This window comes from Columba livia, chromosome 21 (genome assembly GCF_036013475.1).
Source record: "Columba livia isolate bColLiv1 breed racing homer chromosome 21, bColLiv1.pat.W.v2, whole genome shotgun sequence".
Taxonomy (NCBI): domain Eukaryota; kingdom Metazoa; phylum Chordata; class Aves; order Columbiformes; family Columbidae; genus Columba; species Columba livia.
This window is the reverse complement of record NC_088622.1, coordinates 4,933,654-4,955,247: the sequence shown is the minus strand read 5'-3', so window position 1 is coordinate 4,955,247 and position 21,594 is coordinate 4,933,654. Positions and strand designations below refer to the sequence as shown.

Here is a 21,594-nt window from a genome sequence, read left to right as displayed (position 1 = left end):
TCACCTACCGTGAGAGGAGATTGAACTAAAATGGATGTTTTGCAATGAATGCAACTCCTCTCTGTACGATTTTTCTGCTTTCTCATTGCAGCCCCTATGCAGAGCTCAGCCCTTAGATGAGAAACCATTTAATCACCAGCTTAACTGCCCTCCTAAATTAGCATCCACCTTGGGATGGACGAGGTCTTGAAAACGTCCCTCCTCTGTAGAAAGATAACTATTCTTTAGCCTTAATTTTACCCACCAATTCAATGTGTCAGAGGAGAGTCTCAAATCATTTCCCACATTCTTCCACCTTCATTTTTCAAGCAAAAAACACTTTTTGGGTGTATCTCATCTGCGCCTGAATGCACCGCTGTGTTTTAGCTCTGTGAGTCAGTTCAGAAAGGGGAAAAGAGTGTTGGGAGAAGCCAAAAAACTCGGCTGCGATCAGGACTCATTCCTGGGCAATAATTTTGTTAACAAACCCTGGGGAGTTTTACGCGGTGGAATTTACTTGTCCCCATTTCTTGATGCTCCCCCATAGCGAACAACCTGGCAGCAGCACGATCGCTCCATGGTGGGATAAAGCTGGCCAGGGAAAAAGTAAATAACTGGCTGTGAGTTAAAGCTGCTGTCAGATCTTCAGCTTTTTTTGGCTTCTGGCAGGATTTTGAAAACATTGGGGTGTCAGGCAGCTGGTGTGAGATACAAAAGTGTTCCCCAAACTCGGCAGTGCCGCTGTTGCAGTGCCTCAGTCTCGGTGGCTGGTACAGAAAAGCACCACAGAGAGTCATTTCAAATAACTTTTATTTAATTATCTTTGCTGGGAAATGAAATCAGAAGAGGAAATAGAGGAGGAACAGATAAAAATAATGGAGCTGATGTGTGTGTCTGGGAACTGGGGGATCTCCATCCCTAATGTGTGCGCGCCCTTCCTCACCCTGAGCATCACCTTGCTGGGAGCCTTGTTGGCTCCGGCTCTGCTCAGTCCCCACATTAGGCTTTTCTTGCCATAGCGATGGGGAAAACCCAGTCAAAACCTGCAAACGGGTGCAGATTTCTTCTCCTCAGCACTGGAGTGAGCTTCCTCTGCATTTCAGCTTGAAATAGAAGCGGTAGGAATTATTGTAGGATGGCAAAGTGCTGGCGAAGCATGAAGCCACCACCCTGTCACACAGGCAAGTCTCTCTCTTGCACCAGCTCTGCTCAGTACCTGCAGGGGAAAACACAGAGCTTTGCCGTGGCTTTCCCATCTGGCATTTGTGTTGGGGTCCCCTTGGAGCACCCCTTATCCCTGGAGCTGCCTGGGGGAAGGACATCAAGAAACACGCCCTGGTGCTCAATCCTGAAGTGATAATAAGTGATAGGATGAGAGGAAACGGCCTCGAGTTGCACCAGAGGAGGTTGAGGTTGGATCTTGGGACCAGTTTCTTCCCCAAAGGGCTGTGGGGCATTGGAACAGGCTGCCCAGGGCAGTGCTGGAGTCACCATCCCTGGAGGGTTGGACAGACGGAGATGAGGTTCTCAGGACATGGGGTAGCGCCAGGGCTGGGGGAATGGTGGGACTTGATGATCTTGAGGGTCTTTTCCAGTCAAAGTGCAATACCCATTTACTTATCATACACTGTGTCCCCCCTTATGCACCCAACAGGCATCAGGCTGTTTTCATCCCCATGGGGTCTGTGGGACCCTTGCTCAGTGGTACTCACCGCAGACAATGTCCCCATCGGTGACGTTGAAGTGGTAGGGGGTTATTAGGGGGCTGCACGTGCCTTCCCGCAGCTTCCTATAGCAGCAGTCATGGGCATGGCAGCACCTGAGCGGGGGGAATATCTGAAACTGCTGCCTCCCAGCCTCCCCTCACCATGCTTGGAAGGTAAAGGAAGGTCCAGCTTCAAATTTAAGGTAGCAGGAGGAGAGGAGGACAAGGCAGCAGCAAAATGTGGCTGGGGAATGGTGCAAAACCCCCTCTCAGAGCACAGATATGCCACGGGGAGCTTTCTAGGGACCCCCGCATGCTGGGGCGGTGCGTGGTGATGCTTTTCCAGGTACTTACCGGTCGGTGGGGTCCACCGGGGTCCCTCTGCCCCCGATGCCGCAGAAACACCCGTACCAGCTGTAGGTGAGCAGGGCACTTCTCCCCGTCGTTGCCTGGATCATCCGCTCCAGCTCCAAAACGCTGCCGCAAGCCGGTGCCAGCCCTGTGGAGGGACAGAGGGACGGAAATGGTGCCCGAGCGGCGTGAGGAGGTGGGCAGCATCGCCATAGAATGATAGAGCCATTTTTGGTTGGAAAAGACCTTTAAGATCATCAAGCAACCAACCTCACAGCAAGCAGAGGAATTAAATAAACCTTGTGTTGCTGGAAATACGCATTTTCAGGCATGTGAACCATGAGAAGCCCTGAAAAACTTCCTCAGGATTATGTCTGGTTCCTGCAGCTGCCTGATGTGCTCCGGCAGGAGATATCGTTGCTCTCTGAACAGGCTGTGCCGCTTGTGCATCCTGCAACCGGCAATGCCAAGTTGCCAGGATCAGCCCTGGGCTCGGCACAGGCAGGAAAACAGGTGACAACAGGCTCCAGGGCCTCTTAAAATAGAATCATAGCATCATAGAATGGTTTGTGTTGAAGGGACCTTCCCAGCTCATCTAGTTCCACCCCTGCCATGAGCAGGGACATCTTCACCAGCTCAGGTTGCTCAGAGCCCCGTCCAGCCTGGCCTGGGATGTCTCCAGGGATGGTTCATCCACCACCTCTCTGGGCAGCCTGGGCCAGGCTCTCACCACCCTCAGGGCCAAAAATCTCTTCCTCACGTCTAGCCTGAACTAATGAATAACTATTGATCATGAAGACCTCCTGGACTAGAGCAGCACTACACGGAGCATCAGAAACTGCAAAATTTAAACAAAAACCTGAATCGTGCACAAAGGCTCCGGGTTTGTATGTTTTTTTTGGCATGCAGAAAAGATCTCAGCCTGGCCTGGTGAAACTGGGGCACTTACCACAAGCCAAGAGCACGGCAAAGAGGAGATTCTTCATCCTTGGGCTGGTCCTGGAGGAGGAAACATCAGCGGTGGGTGATGAGCAGCACCCAGGGGCACGGCAGACTCTGTCCCCACACCCACAAGGTGACATTGGTGTCACTGAGGATATGCAGAGCTGTGAAGGTATCACCATGCATGCAGCTGATGCCTTTTGGTTTTGGGATGTGGCACGTGGCAGGGATGTGTACAGGGACCCAGCGCTTGTCCTGCCGATGGAGAAGCTCCGTCTTCCCCCACCCACCCCCACAGCTGTTTGATAAAACAACAGGGCAATAAAATCCCCCCTCTCCTTACCCCGCCTGGACTCGGCTGCTCCAAAACTGCCGGCGTAGTGCGGTGGCTTTATACCGGTGGCGAGATCCACCCCCTCCTCTATCTGCGCCAGGGGGGCCGTTCGTTGCTGAGCGGGTCTGGCCGAGGCCCCGTGGTGAAGGTGAAGGTTCCATCCTTCACTAGAAACAAAAAGCCGTTTATGCCCAGGAGATGCAGAGTTGGCATCACAGAGGTTGTTGCATCCTTGTTCCAGCCGTAGAGGTGACACTTTGGCTGTGGTGACATCTCGAGTGGGTTCTTGGATTCGCCAGCCTAAGCCCTGCAAGCTCAGAGGTGGCTTCTCTTGGGTCTTTCCCTTGCAGTTTTCCCCCTAAATCCACGTTGTGTCCAAATCCATCCACGCTGAGCGGCAAGAGGAGAAAAAGGGAGGACGGCAAACACCGTGGTCACTTTTTGTGGGTCCGTAGTTTCCCTGGAGTATGTAGGCAAGGGGTCTGCGAAACTAAATTATCAGCAGAGAAGGCTGGAAATGCCATGGAAACCTGACTCAGAATGCTTTTGGAATACGGTTTTATTTAATCACCATACCTGAGACGTGATACAGAGGCACGAGGGAGGCAGAAAACCGGAGGAGATAAGAAACAAAAGGTGCTATCGGCCCTTCAAAACCTAGAGCAAACACATAAATACAAGGATGGCATGCGTGCAGGGCTCCTCCCTCGGTAATTAACCACTATTCTAGGGAAGTGAATTTTTGGGGAAGGGGACTGTATTCAAGGCAAAACTCCATTTCTTTAGTTTCTCAAGAGCAGCAAAGCCACTCGCTGGAAGGGACATCACCTCCCAGCTGGCCTTCAGGGCTGCAAAGATACCTGTCCCAGGGCTTTTCTTCCCTCTAACTGCACCTTCGGGGTGGGTTCACTGGCCGTGATGGGGAAAATGGCCCAAATCTCCTGGGGTTTCGCTGCAGAGTTTAGCTAAACCTGCATGATAAACACTGTCTGGGGTCTAAACAGAGACAGAGCACTGGGATCATGCAAATCTGTGATCCACAGGCTGTTTTAACCAAATCCCCTCATTTTAAGCCCTCCCTTTCCATGGAAAATCTTAGCAGAGCGAGCACGTGAAACTAAACCCTCTCTACAATTGAGCCACAAACCCCAGGGCTTAAAAACCACCCGTGGAAGTTGTTGCCCTGTTGGAAATATGAAATTTTTCAGCCTTTTTATGGAGTGAACAAAGAGGGGATCAACCCGCTCCTCTGTTTGTTCAGGGCCTTGCTGAAACGTAAATGCTGTGGGTGCTTTGATCTGCAAAGTGCGTGTGATTTATCTGAGCATCCCGCGATTTATCTGCACATCCCGCAGACGGGATGAGCTGATACGTGACTATTTTCTGACTTTTTTAGTGCTCGGGAACGCCTTGATCTTCCCCCACCTGCAGGGTGGGGATCCCTGATTTGATGAACGCTATCTGAAGTTATTTATGGGCTTGTTTCTTGCTGCCTTTGGTGGGCAGCTGGTAGTGGGAGAAGCAGCTGGTTAACTAGGAGCGGGTTTAAAAAGGGATTAACGGGGAGAGATGGAAATGTCAGCACGATGTGGGTGTTCCCACAGCCAGAGCTGGGTTTGGGGTGGTTTATGGTCCGGGTGGTGGGATGGGTGCCAAGGGTCGGGCTCTGCTCCCCAGGAACAAGCGCCAGGAGCAGAGGAAACGGCCTCAAGTTGCGCCAGGGGAGGTTGAGGTTGGATGTGGGAACAATTTCTTCCCCAAAGGGCTGTGGGGCATTGGAACAGGCTGCCCAGGGCAGTGCTGGAGTCACCATCCCTGGAGGGCTGGACAGACGGACATGAGGTTCTCAGGGCAGGGACAGGGCTGGGGAACAGTTGGACTGAATGATCTCGAGGGGCTTTTCCAACCAAAATGATTGCATTCAGCGCTCAGGTGAAGCTGCCCAGTCACACCGCCACCAAAATCATGTCATGGGTGTTAGAACCCAATCCCCTTGTTCCCAACATGCAGCTTTTGCTCAGGAGAGGAACTAACTCCATAGATTTTAACTGGAAAGGCTTTAAAAGACAGGCTTTTGGTGTTCAGGCGGGGTTACAATGGTGTGGTTTTTCCTCTGGGTGAGATGGAGGAACAAGAGCTCCCGCAGGAGGGACGGGGACACCCTGGGAGCGGGAGCAGCAGGTGGAGAGGTGACCCTGCTGTCAACCCCTCACCCCCTCTCCTTGTGCCCCTCAGGATGAAGCTTCCGCGCCACCATCGAGGCCCGACGCTATCCCAGAGCCTGCACAGGGACATTGCAGCCCAGGTACGGCCCTCCCGGCCCCGCTTGGTCCGCCGGTGAACCCGGGCCGACACGTGGCGCCTGGAAGACCGCGACGGGCGGCGCTCCGGCCGGTTCGTCTCTGTGGTTGCGGGGGCGGGGCCTTGGGCGCGACGGGAAGTGGGGCGGTCGCCTTGGCAACGCGGCGCTGTTGCCCGTCGGGCGCGGGCGGCCCGGGGCGGCAGGTGAGGCCGGGCCGGAGGGTCTGGAACTGTCTGTGTGCGCCGGGTTGTAGCGCCCGGCGCCGGCTGAGGGGCCGGGGCCTGGTTATGGGGGCTGTGGAGGTGGGTTATAGGGTCTAAGCCTGGCTGCGGGGCTCGGTTTATGCAGTAGGGCCTGGCTGTGGGGCTGGGCTGGGCCACTGAGCGCTGTAGGATCAGGGGTTTGGGGTGTCTGCCTTCCCACGCCCTGGTGTTACCAGGTTTAGGGGCACGTGTGGGCACAGCCCTCCCTGACTGCAGTTCTCCATCCCAACCCATATATAAATGCGCCATATTTAAAACAGCTCCTCGTGGTGAACCTCTAAGATGTATCATGCTGCAGCAGTACAGACCCTTGCTTAGGTGGGTTCTGCCACGGCATCCGTCTGGTTGGTTGATTAAGGCTTTTTACCCTTTGAACTGTTGGTGATATCTAGTAAGTGTACCGATGCGCTCAGACATTCCTCTTCAGAGGGTGCCCAACTGCAGCTTGTTGCCTTAGAGTTTATTTGTTAGAGGCAGCACATGACAGGCACACACCCCCTCCTGCAGGCTCCCAGGAAACTCCCCTGTGTTACTTGGGCAGTGTGTCCCTGTCCGTAGGTCTGACAGAGGGACAGGTGTCTCCAAGCAGCTTTGTCAGGACTCTGCCTTGGCTTTGCACCGCCTTGGTTTGCTGCTGAGCGTTTCCATTTCACAGCGGTGGAGGAGAAACCAAGCGTTAAGTAACACATTGACACATCACTGGAAAAAGGTTGTGGAACAACTACAGTGGCTGTTCCCTTCTGCTTGTTTATTTTGGGGTGTTGAGCAGCAGGCGAGTCCGATTTTATCATTACTAGAGAATACCAAGTGATAAAAATCAACATTTTCTGCCCTTCCTTGACAAATCCTGCTACACAAACCACAGAAAAGGAAGAGAAGGTGCGTGACCCTGTTGAATTTCTTCAAAATGTTGTTGTGAGGTTGTGGCCTGTTGATCTGCGCTTTTGGCCTGTTGTGTCCTGGTAAAGCATGAGTGGTCTGAGCTCAGCTTAAGTTGGGGAGCACATAGCAGAATATGGCTTCATCTTTAATGGAGGTTAATGCTGATCTCTGTTACGCAGCTTTTGGTCACAGGAGAAGCCAGAATGGGTTTCTCTGTATTGAATCAGCCTTATTCAATCTCAAAGGTCTTCAGAGATTTTTAAAAAGTGAAGTACAGTCAGTCTTACCCAAAAGTCTGCAGCAGGAGTTTAACATTTCACTGCAGGAGCCACAAAAGGACCAGCTCTGTGCTGTGAAGTTCACTCATCTCCCATTTTCACTGAGTTTCTAGCTTCAGATAAAAAAATGTTTCTGTTCTTTCCATCAAAAAGTTCCTTCAAGTTGGGAAGGGCGCGACTTCCTGATGCTCTGGGTCAACTTTAAATGATTCCTGACAAAGCCAGCACTTATAAATACACATATCCCACCGTCTCTGACTCAGCCGTTACTGAACCGTAGGATCGCTGCCTGCCCACACAGCGATACGCCAGATTTATTGCTCTTATTAGCTGTTGTGGAGCACAGACGTGGGAGCTGTAGGGAGATGAAACTCTGTAGAACCTTTTTGGCCAATTCCTGTAACTTTTCCCTCTGCTACCCCATCCGCAGGTGCCTTGAGAAGCAATGGCCACAGCGGCTCTTCTGAACTTACCACCATCTCACCGCTCCTTCCCTTCCAGCACAGCAGCTGCTTTCTGGTGGACAAACACCCTCATCATGCACGTCACCCGGCCAAAGTCTGCCAAGGGACGCACGAGGCCGAGGTTGAGTTGCTCTCAGAGCGTGGAAGCTTGTCCTTACCGAGTGCCACCTCCCCCGCCACCCGCAGCTCCCCACGAATTAGCGAACAGGCGGAGAGAATCCTCCACGAAACGGGGATTCCCGGCCAGCCATGTGTTTCCGGAGGAAATCCCAGGGCTCCTGCAGCAGGTGCCTTTGCGGAGCTGCTCTTCCCTCAACAAGTACAGGGTGCTCCCCTCCATCGGCTGCAGAGGCGCGGGGAGCGGCGCTGTGGAAGCCGTAGCTGAACAGATCGACCAGCTGAAAGTGAGTTCGGGGCATGGGGATGCTCCGACAATCAAAACTCTTTCTGGAGAACAAGAATCTGCCGGTGTAACGTCAGAAATTGATGGCCCTGATGAAGAAGGCTCACATGTGCAGCGTCCCCTTGCAAATCCAGGAAGGAAAATGAGACAAGTGAACCCTTCGATGTCGGCTTTGAGTTTGGAAGAGCCACCGAAAAAAGAGTCATGCTTGCTGCTCGCTATTCGATCTCCCTCCGGTCAGAGATTTGAACATCATTTCAAGCCCACTGACAGTCTCCAGACCGTCCTCGCCGTGGCGGAACAGAAAACGGCAGCCAAATACAAACGCTGCAGCGTGGAAACAATGGAGGTGCCCCGGAGGAGTTTCTCCGACCTTACCAGGTCCCTCCACGACTGTGGGATTCTCCACAAATCCGTGCTGTGCATCCAACAGAAAGAGCAGCACGACACTGATCTTTAGGCACATGGAGATGCCTCCACGCTGCTCTGGGCTGTTCTGCTGAGTGGGATGTATTCTTCCTTCTAAAAACCTGAAATTCTGACTTTTTTGGGCTGACTTCATCTTGCCATCTTCTGAAAACTCCCTGTGAAGCAGATTTGTGTATACATGTTCAAATAGTGTTTCAGGTCTTTATACCTGCGACAGAAACTGCGTCTTTTTTCACGTGTGCCATCACAAAATGTTCCCCGAGTGTCACCAGCCTTTGGCCTTCTTTTTTTTTTTTTAAAATTGCTGATTTTCTTCTTTGAAAACTGGAGTTTCCGAGACTTCTCGCCTTGTCCTTGTCTGTATTTCACAAAGGTGCCACTTCCCAGAGCAAATCCAGATGCAGAGGCACCTTTTGGGATGGTAGAAAGGGAACTGTTCTACTCTGGAGGAGCATCTTCAGTAGGTCATCAACATCCTAAAGCACCTTATTCTCAAGAGTGACTGAGAAGGAGATGAAACCCCCAAAATATCTAGAAATAAGAGTAATAACACATTAATGGATTACTGTGAAGTATTAAGTTGTAAAATCGATGGTATTAGAGCTGTGAGGGCTCAGCTCTTTCTGGAATAACCTCAGCGCAGCTTTTAAGCGTGACTACGTCATCTTTCTAAGAACAAATAGTTCTTATTTTGGCTGTATTGGTAATCAGCAGGATTTTCTGCTTGGTTTTCTCTCTTTCATTCAGCTCGTGTGATCCATAGGTAAGAATAGACGGATAGTTAAGACGTAATGTTATAAAATATTTCCATTTAACACCTTTACACTGAAATGAGTCCAAGAAAGCAAGTGTAAATAAAAGAATTAATTGGATTTGATGGAGGAATTGGCTCAGGCAGTAAACCATACTTTGCTAAACCATATTTTACTAAACCATCATTTAAAAATGGCTGTTTAAGGGCAGGTTTTTGATAAATACAATGTGCTCGTGCTAAAAAAAGAAGAATCTTCTAGGTTTCTAATGCGGATTCTTCTGGTTCAAAGGCAGTAAGTCAATCCGGTCAAAAAATGCAACACTTGCCACAGATCTGAGCTAGTGTTAATCATTTTGAGTTAAACCCAAGGGTATTTTAACCTCAGTTTAACTGCCAAACCAAGACAGACCAGTGCAAAACCAGTGCCGGTGTTGATGGCGAGCGCAGCATCTCTTTCTACAGCAAGTGTTCGGAGAAACGGTCCCTGGTGAAATCTCGTTACCTCCTGCTGCAGGTGATGCTAATTGCACAGGAGCAATCCCGGCGTCTTCAGGGAGACCAGGACACCGCAAAATAAGGGTGTCTTTAATCAAACCTCGCTGGGGAGCCAAGTATTTCACTTCGTTTCAGAAACAGGAACCGTTTTCTGTGTTTCATTCAGTGTTAAGTGGTTAATTCCCTTCAGATTTTGTGTGTACTATGTTACTTCGCTATTTCTGAGTGTTTTCTTCCTGTGTGGTAGCACAATCAATAAAAAACCTTTTAGGCCGAAACTTGAACTTCAAATGATTTTTGTGATCTGGAGGCTTGGCGGTCACATCTCCCATTAAGTGAGAAATGCTGTTAATTGGATGGCAAATCCCTTGGGGATGGGGAGCTGCCCCCCCCAGCCACCTTGCACGTGCCTCCCTGGGGTTTGTACCTCCATCCTGCATTCAATACAAGATCGCAGCAAAACCAAAAAGCAGCTCCAACCACGTGCAGCGACCACCGCGCCGCTCTGAGAGCAAACAGGTGCCGACGCTTTAACAAAAACCAGAGGAATAAAAGCAACTTGGATCTCAGTGGACAGCACTTCTCGTGCTGGAGGATGTTCCTCCTGAATATCTTCATTTAAGATAAAGCTAAATGAGTTTGGCGCTCTAACAAACTCACCCAAGGCTACAGCAGCTTCAAAAATGTGCATTTTAATGATTTGCCTTGTCTGAAAACCACACTAAGTCTTGATATAGCACAATGCAGATCTCATTTTTCTTCCTTCAGATATCTTGTGGGGACACAGCGGGGGTCTTGGCAGCAACTTTGCCCAGTCCAGCACAAGAAACACTGCAGGGAGGAAGAACAGGATTTACCTGACCTCATTTATTGTGTAGTATCATTTAACAAGCTGCTTTGGAGGAAGCTTTAAAAATCTCAGCATTAAATCAGGTGAAGTTGAGTCACGGGATGCTCTGAGAAAGTCAAAAATGGAAAACTCATCGGCACTCCAGGCTTGGAACACCCTTACCTAAGGCTTTTAAACAACAACAAGGTATTTAAAGGAGAAGTAAGCGGAGGCATCGTTCAGTATGTGTTCTTTATTCCAATTAAAAGTACATTAGAAACAGCACACAGGACCAGCAGCAGTTTTCATGACAATTCAACCCAATACTCTGCTGTCACGAGGTCATTCTGCTGTACTAGGAAAGTAGGTGATTGAAACAAGTCTTCCACTCGACACGCAAGCACTCACTCACCTGCCACTTTAAATAGGTTTCCAACAGAATAAAAATAGATACACCCCAGAATACAAAAAGTTTAATTTTAACAGTTTTTTTTTTTTCACTAAAGCCTTTATACAAATTGATAAAAGGGTGCACAATTTCCTAAAATTTTAGGTACATTTTAAATGAGCCTTTTTTTACTTGGTAAAAGGATCCATGTTCCTGTCTTTGAACAGAATATGATGGCCAAAATTGCAAAGAAAATCTCCTAGTTAAATTTACAATTTATACATTTGTTTTGAAGTGATTCCTGCACTGAGTAGCAAGCCGATGGCTGCTCACATGTGTCCCGTGTTTTATTTTCCCCAAAAAAGAACTGTGCACCCTAAAGATCTAGTTCAGGAGCCTCCTTTTCTCCTGGAAACCGCGCTGGGGGGGAACAACCCGCAGGCTTTCAGCTGTGCGCACGAGAATGGTCCCAACCCAACCAAAAACCCGAGCACAGAATTAAGCAAATCCTTCCTCCTCCGGCAAGGATCGTCCTGGGGCGAGGGACCGCTGACCTAGTTTGAGCACGATGGAAGTGGAGCGCTTCCCATCTGCAATTTGAACTCAAAACTCTGGTACTGAAACATAATGTAACAGGTAAATTTGGCGTTCGAAAAGTTGTGGGTTTTTTTTTTTCTTTTCTTGTTTGTTTTTTTTTTTTGGTCAATACAAGCTATCATGATTTTGATTTCTTTTACTCATGGGTGAAGCCCAGCAGCTCTGGACGTTATTCACGCCGAGCTTCACAGCAGCATCTTAGAACTGGCAGCACCTGCCTAAAGGTGACCGACCCCCACTCCAACGGTCAGTTTATTCCAAACATTAATTAGTACAGTTCCCTTCACACTTCCCCTCCCTCCCCACCTACCCAAACCTTGGCGACGGTAAAGGCTTCAGATGAATTTCTAGAGCACGTCAGCATTACGCACAGCGGCCTTTCTAACAAATCAAAGATAAATTAGAAGAAAATCCTGCCCAGCAAAAGCAACACGGCACCTGTGTTTGCGAGTATGAGCTACTGGAGACATCCTCAGGACAATTTACGTAAGGAAAAGCAGGGGAAATCCATCAGGAAGCCAGAAATGAGGCTTAGAGAGCTCAGGGGAGCGCCAAAGAGAATGACATTCTATTTTGTACAAGTTGAGTTTTTAGCCAAAAAACAGCTGCCTTGTTTTGTGTTGGTTTTTTTTTCTTATCTCCATCATATATCTGGCTGTTGAATTTTAACTGATCAGGTTCACGCTGAACTTTATTCCAATTAAAGGCAATAAAGCTTTTCTTTTAAAAAATTTGTTTCAGGTAATCACACATTGCCCATTTTTCTTAGAATTCAAAAGAACTTCTCATTTTAAGGCTAAACTAAGAAATTTTAAAAGCTTCTGTAAACATTTCCTCTTCCTCCCCATAGTTGCACAATTTGAAGTCCGACTGCAATTTTTCTTTTTAAATGAGGTAATTTTTGTGTACTTGTATCTTAGAGTCCTTTTCGGGACTCGGTGCGAGGCGTGCCAATCTGAACGCGGATCCAATTGTAGTGGGAGAGCTTCCACAGCAGGGGACACACCAGTTCCAGCAGCTGTGCTTCAGTTAGTTATCTTCTCTATTTCATCCAAGTCATCAGTATCCAGCTTGTTTATCTTTTTGTCTGGGAAAAGATGAGAAAATCAATCAGATTTCGTAACACAGAGAAGGGAGAGCTGCTCTTTTTAGCTGGTTTTGAGTTCAGGTTTAGCTGTGAAATGTTTGATCAAGTTTTAAAACCACAACATAACTTTTTCCTTTATTAAAGGCCCATCCAGTTATTGGAATCTTACCCATTATTTGAATCTTACCCATCTCTGAAACATCAATTTTAAGGACTATCCATCAAATAAACAACTTATTTCCGCTCCTACTATATGTCACAGTTCACAAGCCCAAGTGACACGACACAAAACACTCATGTTCTCCTCGGCGATCGGTTTAAGGCTCAATAACAATCCGCTCAGTGTACAGCTTGGCAAAATTCTGCCGAAATAACATCTAATTTGAGAGAAAGAAGAAAGTCTGAGGGTACGTACTGAAATGTTCCTGGATTCTGTTGAGAATATTCATGCTGTGCTTGCTGTCCACCATGTTAATCGCCAGCCCTCGCTTCCCAAAGCGACCCGTGCGCCCGATCCGGTGCAGATAAGTCTCGTTATCTGGATTTCCATCTTTATCCACAGGAAGGTCAAAATTGATAACAACAGAGACTTGCTCTACATCGATACCTGATAACAAAAAGCATCAGATGACACAACTACAGTTAAACCAAGTACTTAACTGTTCTGGGATGTCAAATTGCAACACAAATTCTTACTGGAGTTCACTGTTTTTCAGATTTCTGCATTTCAGAACATGTTTATTTTAAAATAAACACTGAGGGTCAGCAGTACAAGCCAAGCTCAGTGCCAGAGGCATACAATTCTCCCAGGATGGACTTTTGCCTTTCAGGCTACAAGAGGCCCACAAGGAATTAATTCTGTTTGCTCACAGGCACCTTTAGATGCACAGACACAGTCAGAAATGACTTAAAACCCCCTAATTTGTCCAGATTGGAACACTCAAGGATGTGAATTCTTTCTGTAAATGGTGTATTATTGTAGGAATTGCTGCTTCGGCCCCGCTCTGCCGTGTCCTACCTCTGGCACAGACGTTTGTGGTCACCAGCACCTTTTCTTTGCCCTCTCGGAAACGCTCAATCACAGCAGCTCTCTGTTCCACCATCATCTCCCCGCTGAGCAATGCCACCTGATGGCCTTCCTTGGAGAGCTCCGCCGCCAGCCAGCCCGCCGTCTTCCGGGTCTAAAACACAAAGCCGGGCTTGTGGAGAAAGGTTTAACAGTGTAAAGGAGGAACAAACCTCACTGGGGTCAGCTGGAAGCTGCATGGCTGCTCAGGTTTTCTGTCTCAAAAGGAAACGGCTCCTAAGAGCTGCACCCACCTGTTTGACTAAAAACTGCGTTGCCACCTCTCATATCAGAAATAGGAAAATGTGCATCTGCCACCACAGGAACCCACAGAAAAATAATGTGTTTCCTTGGTGCTCAGCTTTCACTCTATGTGGGATTACACACATACGCTAAAAACTCATGAGCATTGTCAGGAAAATAAAAGTACTCAGGTTGGAAAATGGCAGGGTTAGAGGTGAATGTCACAGTGAAATCCAAGAGAGGCTCTACACAGTCTTGGTTTAAACAGTTGCCAATTATGATCAATTCCTGAGCTCCAATTATGTCTGATATTATTACATCTTGAGACAGTGTAAAAGCAGAAGAGTGCAGCGCAATCCAAATACAGGTTTTATCTTGTCTGAGCTGGCTTTGCGGGGCTGTTCTGGTGCTGTCAGCACTGGGTGTTTTCATTATGAGTTATGGTGGCTTCCAGAAAAAAAGCAGTTCCAGTATGATTCATAGCGAGACCCCAGAGGTTTATTACCCATTACCTGAGGGAAATGGACTCCCAGGAAAAATAATGTACCGGCTGCAGAATGACAAGACCTTCTCATCCCTCATTCTGCCCTATTTTTTATTCATTTTCCAACCTCAGGGTTTTGCTTGTGTTGTGTGGGGTTTTTTTTGTCAGTAGTTCTGAGTAATACTTTGGTTTTGGAAAACTGTGCATTACTCTGATCTTTGCTTCAGAGGACTTCCAAAATAAAAATTACTCAGAAAAACAAACTAGCTGGTGCGATCGTGGCTCTCAAGATTTCACTCAAAGAGAGAGCCAGAAAAGCCAAAGAAAAGGACAATTCCCGTTCTCATTTTCTTTCTGAAAAGCACGCCTGCCAGGTTTTTAGCACCAGCAGACACTAATGGGGTTGTTGGGACTAACGTTCCCCAAAAGGACTCACGTGGCAGAAGATCATGGCCTGGGCAATGGTGATTGCGCCGTAGATGTTACAGAGAGCCTGGAACTTCTCGTCTCTGTTATTGCACAGAACGTAATACTGCTTAATCGTGTCCAGCGTCTCCTCCTCTCGCTTCAGTTTGATAATGTTTGGGTCAGGAACAACTTTTTGAGCAAACTTCCACACGGAATCCTCAAAAGTGGCTGAAAACAGAAGCATCTGGCAGTCCCTGGGGAGCATCCTGCAAGAGAGAAAGCAAAATGGGCAGGGTTCCCACGCAACGCCATCACTCGCTGATATCCCGATGGGATTAAATGCTACAGACAAAGCAGAACAATAACCTCAAAACCAGTTATTTCAGTGGCTGGGAAGACTAATGCTGATCTGAGCAACACCTGATCGTTCCCCCATGGACCACTGGCATCCAGCCCTGCATTCTAAAAAATGAATAAACCCTGCTCCAGGGACAGGCTTTTTATTCTGTAAGAAAATGAAACTGCTTGTCATCCCCTGACATTCCACTTCTATTAACCATCTGGATTAGAGCTAAATATATCATTTTAATCTTGTTGCTTTATCGGTGAAGACATCGGTCAAGAATCTAGTCCTGCTGTCCCTACGTTATGAAATGGCTATAACCAAAAGAAACAGAAATCACCTTGGGCAACGTACACAGAGTCCTTACCTCTGAATGCGGATGCTCTGGTCCTGATGGCCCTGGGTTGCTATCATCACGTCAGCCTCGTCCAAAACGAACACTTTGATTTTCTTGGGATCTATGAATTTGAGTTTGGAACACCAGTCCAGCACAGTGCCGGGTGTGCCGATCACGATCTGCTCAGAGATCTTCTGACCTCTCTCCACTGCCGGGACACAAAGGAAAGTCTTCCTAAGATAGCTGAGCAGACGCTGAAATGCGCTGCCCCTCTCCAAACCAGACTATTCCACCAGCTGATTATTCATTTTCTGTATTGCACCCAAAGAACATCATTGTCTCATTTATCAGCACCGTTTCACTTTACTCACATTTATTGCCTCGGACGGCGTAGGCAAGTTTCAGCTCCGGATAAAACTTTCCCATCTGTTCAATCACTTTTCCTGTTTGAAGTGCCAGCTCGTAGGTTGGGGAAAGGCACAAACACTGGAGGGACAGAGGGATAACACATTTGAGACGACCAACAAGAGATAGGAACAGCATTTTTTAAGGAAAGAATTGTAGCCTTAATAACACTGCTCAAACACCTCAGGAGGAAACTGGGTTACTGGGTATTCTCTGCTCTGTTATCACTGATACTTTCCATCGCAAATTCTACTTACTTAACCCCCTTCAGCCCACAATATTTGTTGATTTAATTGCTCCTAGAATGATATCTCCCCCATTTAACTCCTCACAGCGCAACAGCATCCTGAGTGACGCACGGGAGGGACTGAATAGGACAAGTTGTGACCAAATTCCAAGTCTTTTGCATTAAAGGCACCTTATATAAACGGCATCACAGAGATGAGTTCATCAAGCTCTGAATTTAGTCCTGAAGGTCTCGAGAAAAGCCCAGCCCAGCTCTGCACCACCACAAAACCCCCCAAAACCAGTCACAGCCCAGAAACTTTACCTGTGGATACTTGTTCCCAGGTTCAACGCGACTGAGCATGGCCAGGACAAAGGCAGCTGTCTTGCCAGTACCGGACTGAGATTGTGCGATCAGGTTCTGTGGGCTGCAGAACACACACCAGATGTGAGCTCAACCAGACAAACCACCCGGACAGCGTGTTCATGGGGTTGAATGACAAACAAAATGCAGCGAGTGGCATTTTAATACCTTTTAGATTTACCACTGCTACGGACTGGTGCCTAATGGGGCAGAAGTTATTCTCTGCCCTCTACCAACATTCTCTTTCAGCTTGATGATGGAGATTTGGAAGGCAAACAGTGATTATCTGGCGGTACTTTTCCATTTTGCACATCTCCCCCTAGCGTCTTAACATTCCAGACTTTTCAGCTCAGAGGAAAACCAGCCACGCAGGCACCACGGCATCTCAGCTGCTCCCACCCCGCCAGGATTTCTGGAGCTATGTGCCATTGCAGCCTTATTATTTTTCCCTACACCGACAAGGAAAATGGGATTCACCCCTGCTGAACGTCGCGGTGCTGCGTGTTCAGTGCCACCCCTAGGAAAAGGACAAATCCAGGGCTGCTGTCACAGTGTGTGACCACGGAAACACCGGGACAAGGCAACACTTTCACCCCATCGCCATCCTCCCCTGTGAAGCTCAGTAATAGTACATTGAATCTTTCAAATCCTTCCTATACTGGGAACAGGAATTATGTGTACATACGGTTCAGCAAGCATCATGGGCAGGGCGTTCTCTTGTATTTTAGACGGTCTGTTGAAGCCCATGGCATAGACTCCTTGCAAGAGCTGTGGCTTCCTGAAAACAGAAGAATTCTCATACCGTGACCTATTAAAGTACATTTGGTTTTCATTTGTGTACAAAAAGCTGAGAAAAACCCTTGCAAGCAGACCTAGAGCTGCTTCTTTCTAATCGCACCAGTGAAGCGACTACGATCAGTGCCTGGAAGCTACAAGTGACAGCAGAAAGTTAGCAAAAACCCCTCGGTTTGGTAAATCAGCCTTTCACATGGAAAATCGGCTGTTGCAGCTTGGAGGCAAGTGCTGGGTTCTTGTTCTAAAGCAGCTTTCAGACAATCCTGGGAATCCCAGAGCAGAGAACATTAATCCTGTCCTTTAGGCCAATCCCATTTCCTCAGCCATAGCTAATCTCAGCGCCAAAATTATCACTCCTTGAAGACTCAAATACAGGACGGAGCGACCTCAGTAGAGGAGGAACAGAATGAAGTGTAATATCGTGGAATCATTGCAAGGATTTCAGTAAGTCATGCTGGATTCTGTAAGACAAACTGACATCTTAACACCAGAGCGATCTTGTCTTAGCACACAAAATGGGTAAATGAATGATAAGCTTAGTTTACTGTGACTACACCTGTGGTTACAACCCAGCGCTCAAACTGACGCGTGTCCTCAAATGCTTTTTCTCAAGGGAGCTTCCTCGTCTCAGCAGACACTTGTGTAGACAAGGAGATCCAAGAACAACCTAAAATTCAGGTTATGGTGCCAGCAAACTCTTAGCCGACGACCTACCAGCGCTCACTGGAGTGCTCTCAGTGCTGCTCAGTAAGGGCTTTCCTTTCAACGCAGGTTACAGGTTTCCTGCCCACCATTTTTCGCTGCTAAGAACTTCCTATTCAGCCCAACTTGCTTTTTAAAAATCGTATATTACTTTCAGACAACGGCTGGAACAAAAGCTCTTTGAAAATGTAGCCTTGTGCTGCTCAGAAGCAAGGACGTACAAAGCCCAATGCTGCAACAGTTGCCAAGGATACATCAAGTCATAACAACAAAATGAAGACTCAATTAGTCTGGCTCCCCCCATCATTAACTCGCTGGGACTGTTTGGCTTTTGAAAGACAGGAATTAGTCTAACAGGCACTACAGGACCTCAGGGTTTTTTTTTTGTAGACATTCAGCCACTACCATTAACAAAGTGAAAAAACATCCTGACATTTCACAGCTCCCATTTCCCTGTGGAGCTTGCAAAAGAGCAACAAAACCGAGATCATCAATATAACCAACAAGAATCCCAACAGCACAGGCTCTTCAGCACATAAAAATATATATATATAAATCTGTCATGCCTTAAATACAGCTATTGTCAGTCAAAAGGTCCACTGGTAAAGGTATTCAATAGGACGGGTCAGAAAATACCAACACTAGTAGTACATAAATCCAGTATATCCGGCAGAGAAGAGATAAGCTTTTCCCTTCAGACTACTCCCTGCTGTTGGACCTCCACAAATAACTCTCAGAGAAGAGGAACAGAAGACGGTTGTGTTCATTACTTCTGCCAGTAAAACAAATCTCGTGTTTTCCAAAACACCGCCGTGCTGCTGGAACACCTGCTCCGAGCCTCCCGCGTCTGCTGGAGAACCAGTGGCCAAATAACCACATCTCCGACACAGAAAAGGTCTCTCATCACACACGAGTCTCACTGCACATTTGAAGACCAAAAGCCATACATTAAAATTCAAAATAGTGTTGCCAGAGCTGATTCTAGAAAGCGATGCTACCTCTACACAGAGCAGGAATTAAAACAAGTTGTTTCAGGGGAAACCTTCACATAACACCAAGATAAAATAATTCCTCTTGCATTTAAATCATACAATAAATGATATGCCAATTTATTAATGACAAATTTGCAGTAACTTGAAAGAAAACCCTGTGCACTTTTAAGCGTTATCATCTATGCAGCCAGGAAATGTAACGGGACTTACAGTCGCAGCTCCTCAAAAGACTTCACGGAGTAGAGAGGGGACGTGGGATCCTTCTGCAGCACCTCCACTTGATTCGTTGTGTCCACCAAGTTACTGCGGATCAGCTTGTTCAGCAAGGACTGGGCAGCTCTGTCCTCTGTGGAAAAAGGAGGGAGGTAAAGAAACAAAATCATGGCCTGTGTCAGGTGTCGCTCCCACCGAAATGCTGCATGACTGAGCCAGTCAAAGAGCACGAGATGCATCAAAATATTGAATTCTCTATTAGAGAGCAATGGCATAAAAAAGCCAAAGCTTCCTGAGCGAGACTTCTGTCAGGATATCCCAGAGATTCCTGTTTCATATCCAGGAAGACAAAGCAAAGCAAGCAAGACCTTCACAGATACAGAACTCTGCTTATTTAAGATACAGCTTAGCATCCGCCTGGCAGGTGTGACAGGGTTGAAAACCTCTCAAACCTCACTATTATCTGACATGTGGGCAGCCACCTTTTTGTTTGTTTGTTTTCTTTTTAAGGGAAGTTTGAGGACAAACGGTACTTTTGAAAGATCCCAGGGCTGAAACACAGCAAGGCCTGAGGATCAGCGAGGTCGAAACTGCTGCGCTTTGGGGTCTTGCTAATAAATCTGTTTCTGAAGGCACCTTCTGAAGGATTTAGAGCCGTTACCCACCTCTTAACAGCCATTTCACACAAGCAACATGTTGGTTGCTACAGTAATTCCAGCTCCAGGTTCTCCAACCGCTCTTGTATCCCATCCTGCCCTTGAGGACACCGCTACTCCCTTATTTCTCTCCACTCTAATCCACGACTCTCCCAACTTTTTACAGGCTTTAAAAATATTACAGAGGAAGGACAATGTCTGATAAGTAAGTCCTTGGGGTAGGAGACAAGATCATCCATCCTGAGACATAAGGCAGACTCAAGTACATATAAAATTAATTTTCTTCAAAACTTTTCTTGCCAAAGCGTTTTTCAAGGTGGCACTTACCCTTCTCCTCATCCTCCGTCTTCTCTACGTTGTCATCCGCCTTGATGACAGCACCTTAATTAAACACAGACATTTTTGGGGGGGGGTCAGGCCTCAGAAGCAGCCCACACCCGTCACATTTTACCTATTTAATACTGTGGGAAAAGCTACAAACCAGCTCATTTTCCTGTTGAGAACTCTGCTCTATCAGCGCGCAAAACAAACCCAAGTTACCGCGTGCTCTGTCCGGCCAAACTGCAGTTTATCAACCACACCAACAGATTTTTGCCCGCAAAGCTCCTTGAATACAGCAAAACACGACTGAAAAAAAGCACGCGAGCCAGATATTTAGTCTACGCCACTGTTTAATCTCAGCTTTATGTTTCAGCAGCGGCGTTCCAAAGCCCACGGGAAAACATCGCGCCCTTTCTCGCGGCTGTAACTCACCGTTGGCATCTGGTTTGGTTTTTTCATCTTTCAGGTGTAAACTGCTCAACTGTAAGTGAGGAAAAACACAAAATCAGAGTAATTCAAAGGCTGCCACACCAGCATTTTACTACTGGCCGGGAAAACCGGCGCTTTCATCAAGGTTTCCAGATTTTACCTTTATTGCACAGTGAAAATCTGCGCTCTTGTCTTCAAGAGTTTTAAATCAAATATCACTTTTTCTCAGGTGTAAGGGTGATGTGGAGAAGGGGTTTGTTTTCTGGCCCTGTATCTCTGCTCCCTAATAGTTCAACTTGACTGGAAATGGGAGAAAAATGTACGTTCTAGGATGGAAACTGGAGCCAAGGGCTGTCCCAGGATGCGTTGGTTTTACCCCAGAAATACGACAGGGAGAGCCCTGAGGGTCTCACTGCACGTCCATGCTACAGGGCAGCACTTGAGCATCACAGGAAAATAAGAATACCCACCGCCTTAAAAAAATGTAGATCTTGTCACCAAAAATTGAGACAAAATGGATATTTCTGGCCTCTGGATGAATACTTCAATGCTCAGTGGTCTGTTCTAAAGCGGGGATGTGTCTGGACATGGGGTGAGGGGAAGGACAGGGGCCTCCCTGCCCTTTGGAGAATCAAAAAATGAAAAGAAGGGGGAATTATTTTTTAAAAAATAGGAAGAAAGGGGTTTTTTTACTCCTAAAGAAAGACTTTAGGCCCAAGGCACCCCGAAGCGATGCTGCCAGCAGGGCCCCGGGAGAAGGGGAAGGACAGGACCCTCCCTACCCCTTGGATGCGCCAGAAAATGGGGAGAAAAAGGGTTTTTTTCGGCGCTCGCTGTCTCCCGTGAGGGGGCGGAGGCGGCAGCGCAGCCCCGGAACCCCGCGCCCCAGGCCGGGCCCCCCGGCCACCCCCGCTCCCCACTCACCGACTCGGCCGCCGCCTCCTGCTCGTCCACGGCCAGTGCCCAGGAGTCGGTGGCCATGGCCGGGCCGGGGGGTCGGTGGCACCGCGGCTCACCGGGAGCAGCCGCAATGGCGCCGGGCGCGGGGATCGCGCCTGCGCCGCCCGCAGTCACCGCCCCGGCCCGGCGGGAACCGCGGCCGCGGAATCGGCGTTCCGGGAGCGGCGCG

The 21,594-nt window shown here is 48.0% G+C and overlaps 3 protein-coding genes across 6 annotated transcripts; 1 reads left to right on the top strand and 2 right to left on the bottom strand.

Moving 5' to 3' along the window:
* Window positions 1-1,049: 1,049 nt before the first annotated feature.
* LOC102089315 (phospholipase A2, membrane associated) lies at window positions 1,050-3,192 on the bottom strand. The gene is made up of 4 exons (XM_005507953.3): window positions 2,985-3,192; window positions 2,039-2,183; window positions 1,692-1,798; window positions 1,050-1,195 (listed from the first exon to the last, which is right to left on the bottom strand). Exons 1-4 carry the CDS (start codon window positions 3,157-3,159, stop codon window positions 1,050-1,052), a joined length of 573 nt encoding a protein of 190 aa, XP_005508010.3. The 5' UTR covers window positions 3,160-3,192.
* A 2,531-nt stretch (window positions 3,193-5,723) lies between these two features.
* UBXN10 (UBX domain protein 10) lies at window positions 5,724-9,859 on the top strand. 4 transcript variants are annotated; one of them, XM_021295220.2, is made up of 2 exons: window positions 5,724-5,816; window positions 7,467-9,859. In XM_021295220.2, the coding sequence occupies exon 2, from the start codon at window positions 7,482-7,484 to the stop codon at window positions 8,361-8,363; it is 882 nt and encodes a 293-aa protein (XP_021150895.2). In that variant the 5' UTR covers window positions 5,724-5,816; window positions 7,467-7,481; the 3' UTR covers window positions 8,364-9,859. The 4 variants fall into 4 exon arrangements, with proteins under 4 accessions (XP_021150895.2, XP_021150897.2, XP_064894113.1 ...); XM_021295222.2 differs by having other exon boundaries at window positions 5,804-5,915; XM_065038041.1 differs by lacking the exon at window positions 5,724-5,816 and adding an exon at window positions 6,171-6,194.
* A 789-nt stretch (window positions 9,860-10,648) lies between these two features.
* LOC102089127 (ATP-dependent RNA helicase DDX19B) lies at window positions 10,649-21,594 on the bottom strand. Its single transcript, XM_065038040.1, has 12 exons — window positions 21,390-21,594; window positions 20,469-20,517; window positions 20,043-20,096; window positions 19,057-19,192; window positions 17,043-17,135; window positions 16,319-16,421; window positions 15,735-15,849; window positions 15,394-15,571; window positions 14,712-14,949; window positions 13,501-13,663; window positions 12,898-13,089; window positions 10,649-12,482 (listed from the first exon to the last, which is right to left on the bottom strand). The coding sequence occupies exons 1-12, from the start codon at window positions 21,444-21,446 to the stop codon at window positions 12,421-12,423; spliced, it is 1,440 nt and encodes a 479-aa protein (XP_064894112.1). The 5' UTR covers window positions 21,447-21,594; the 3' UTR covers window positions 10,649-12,420.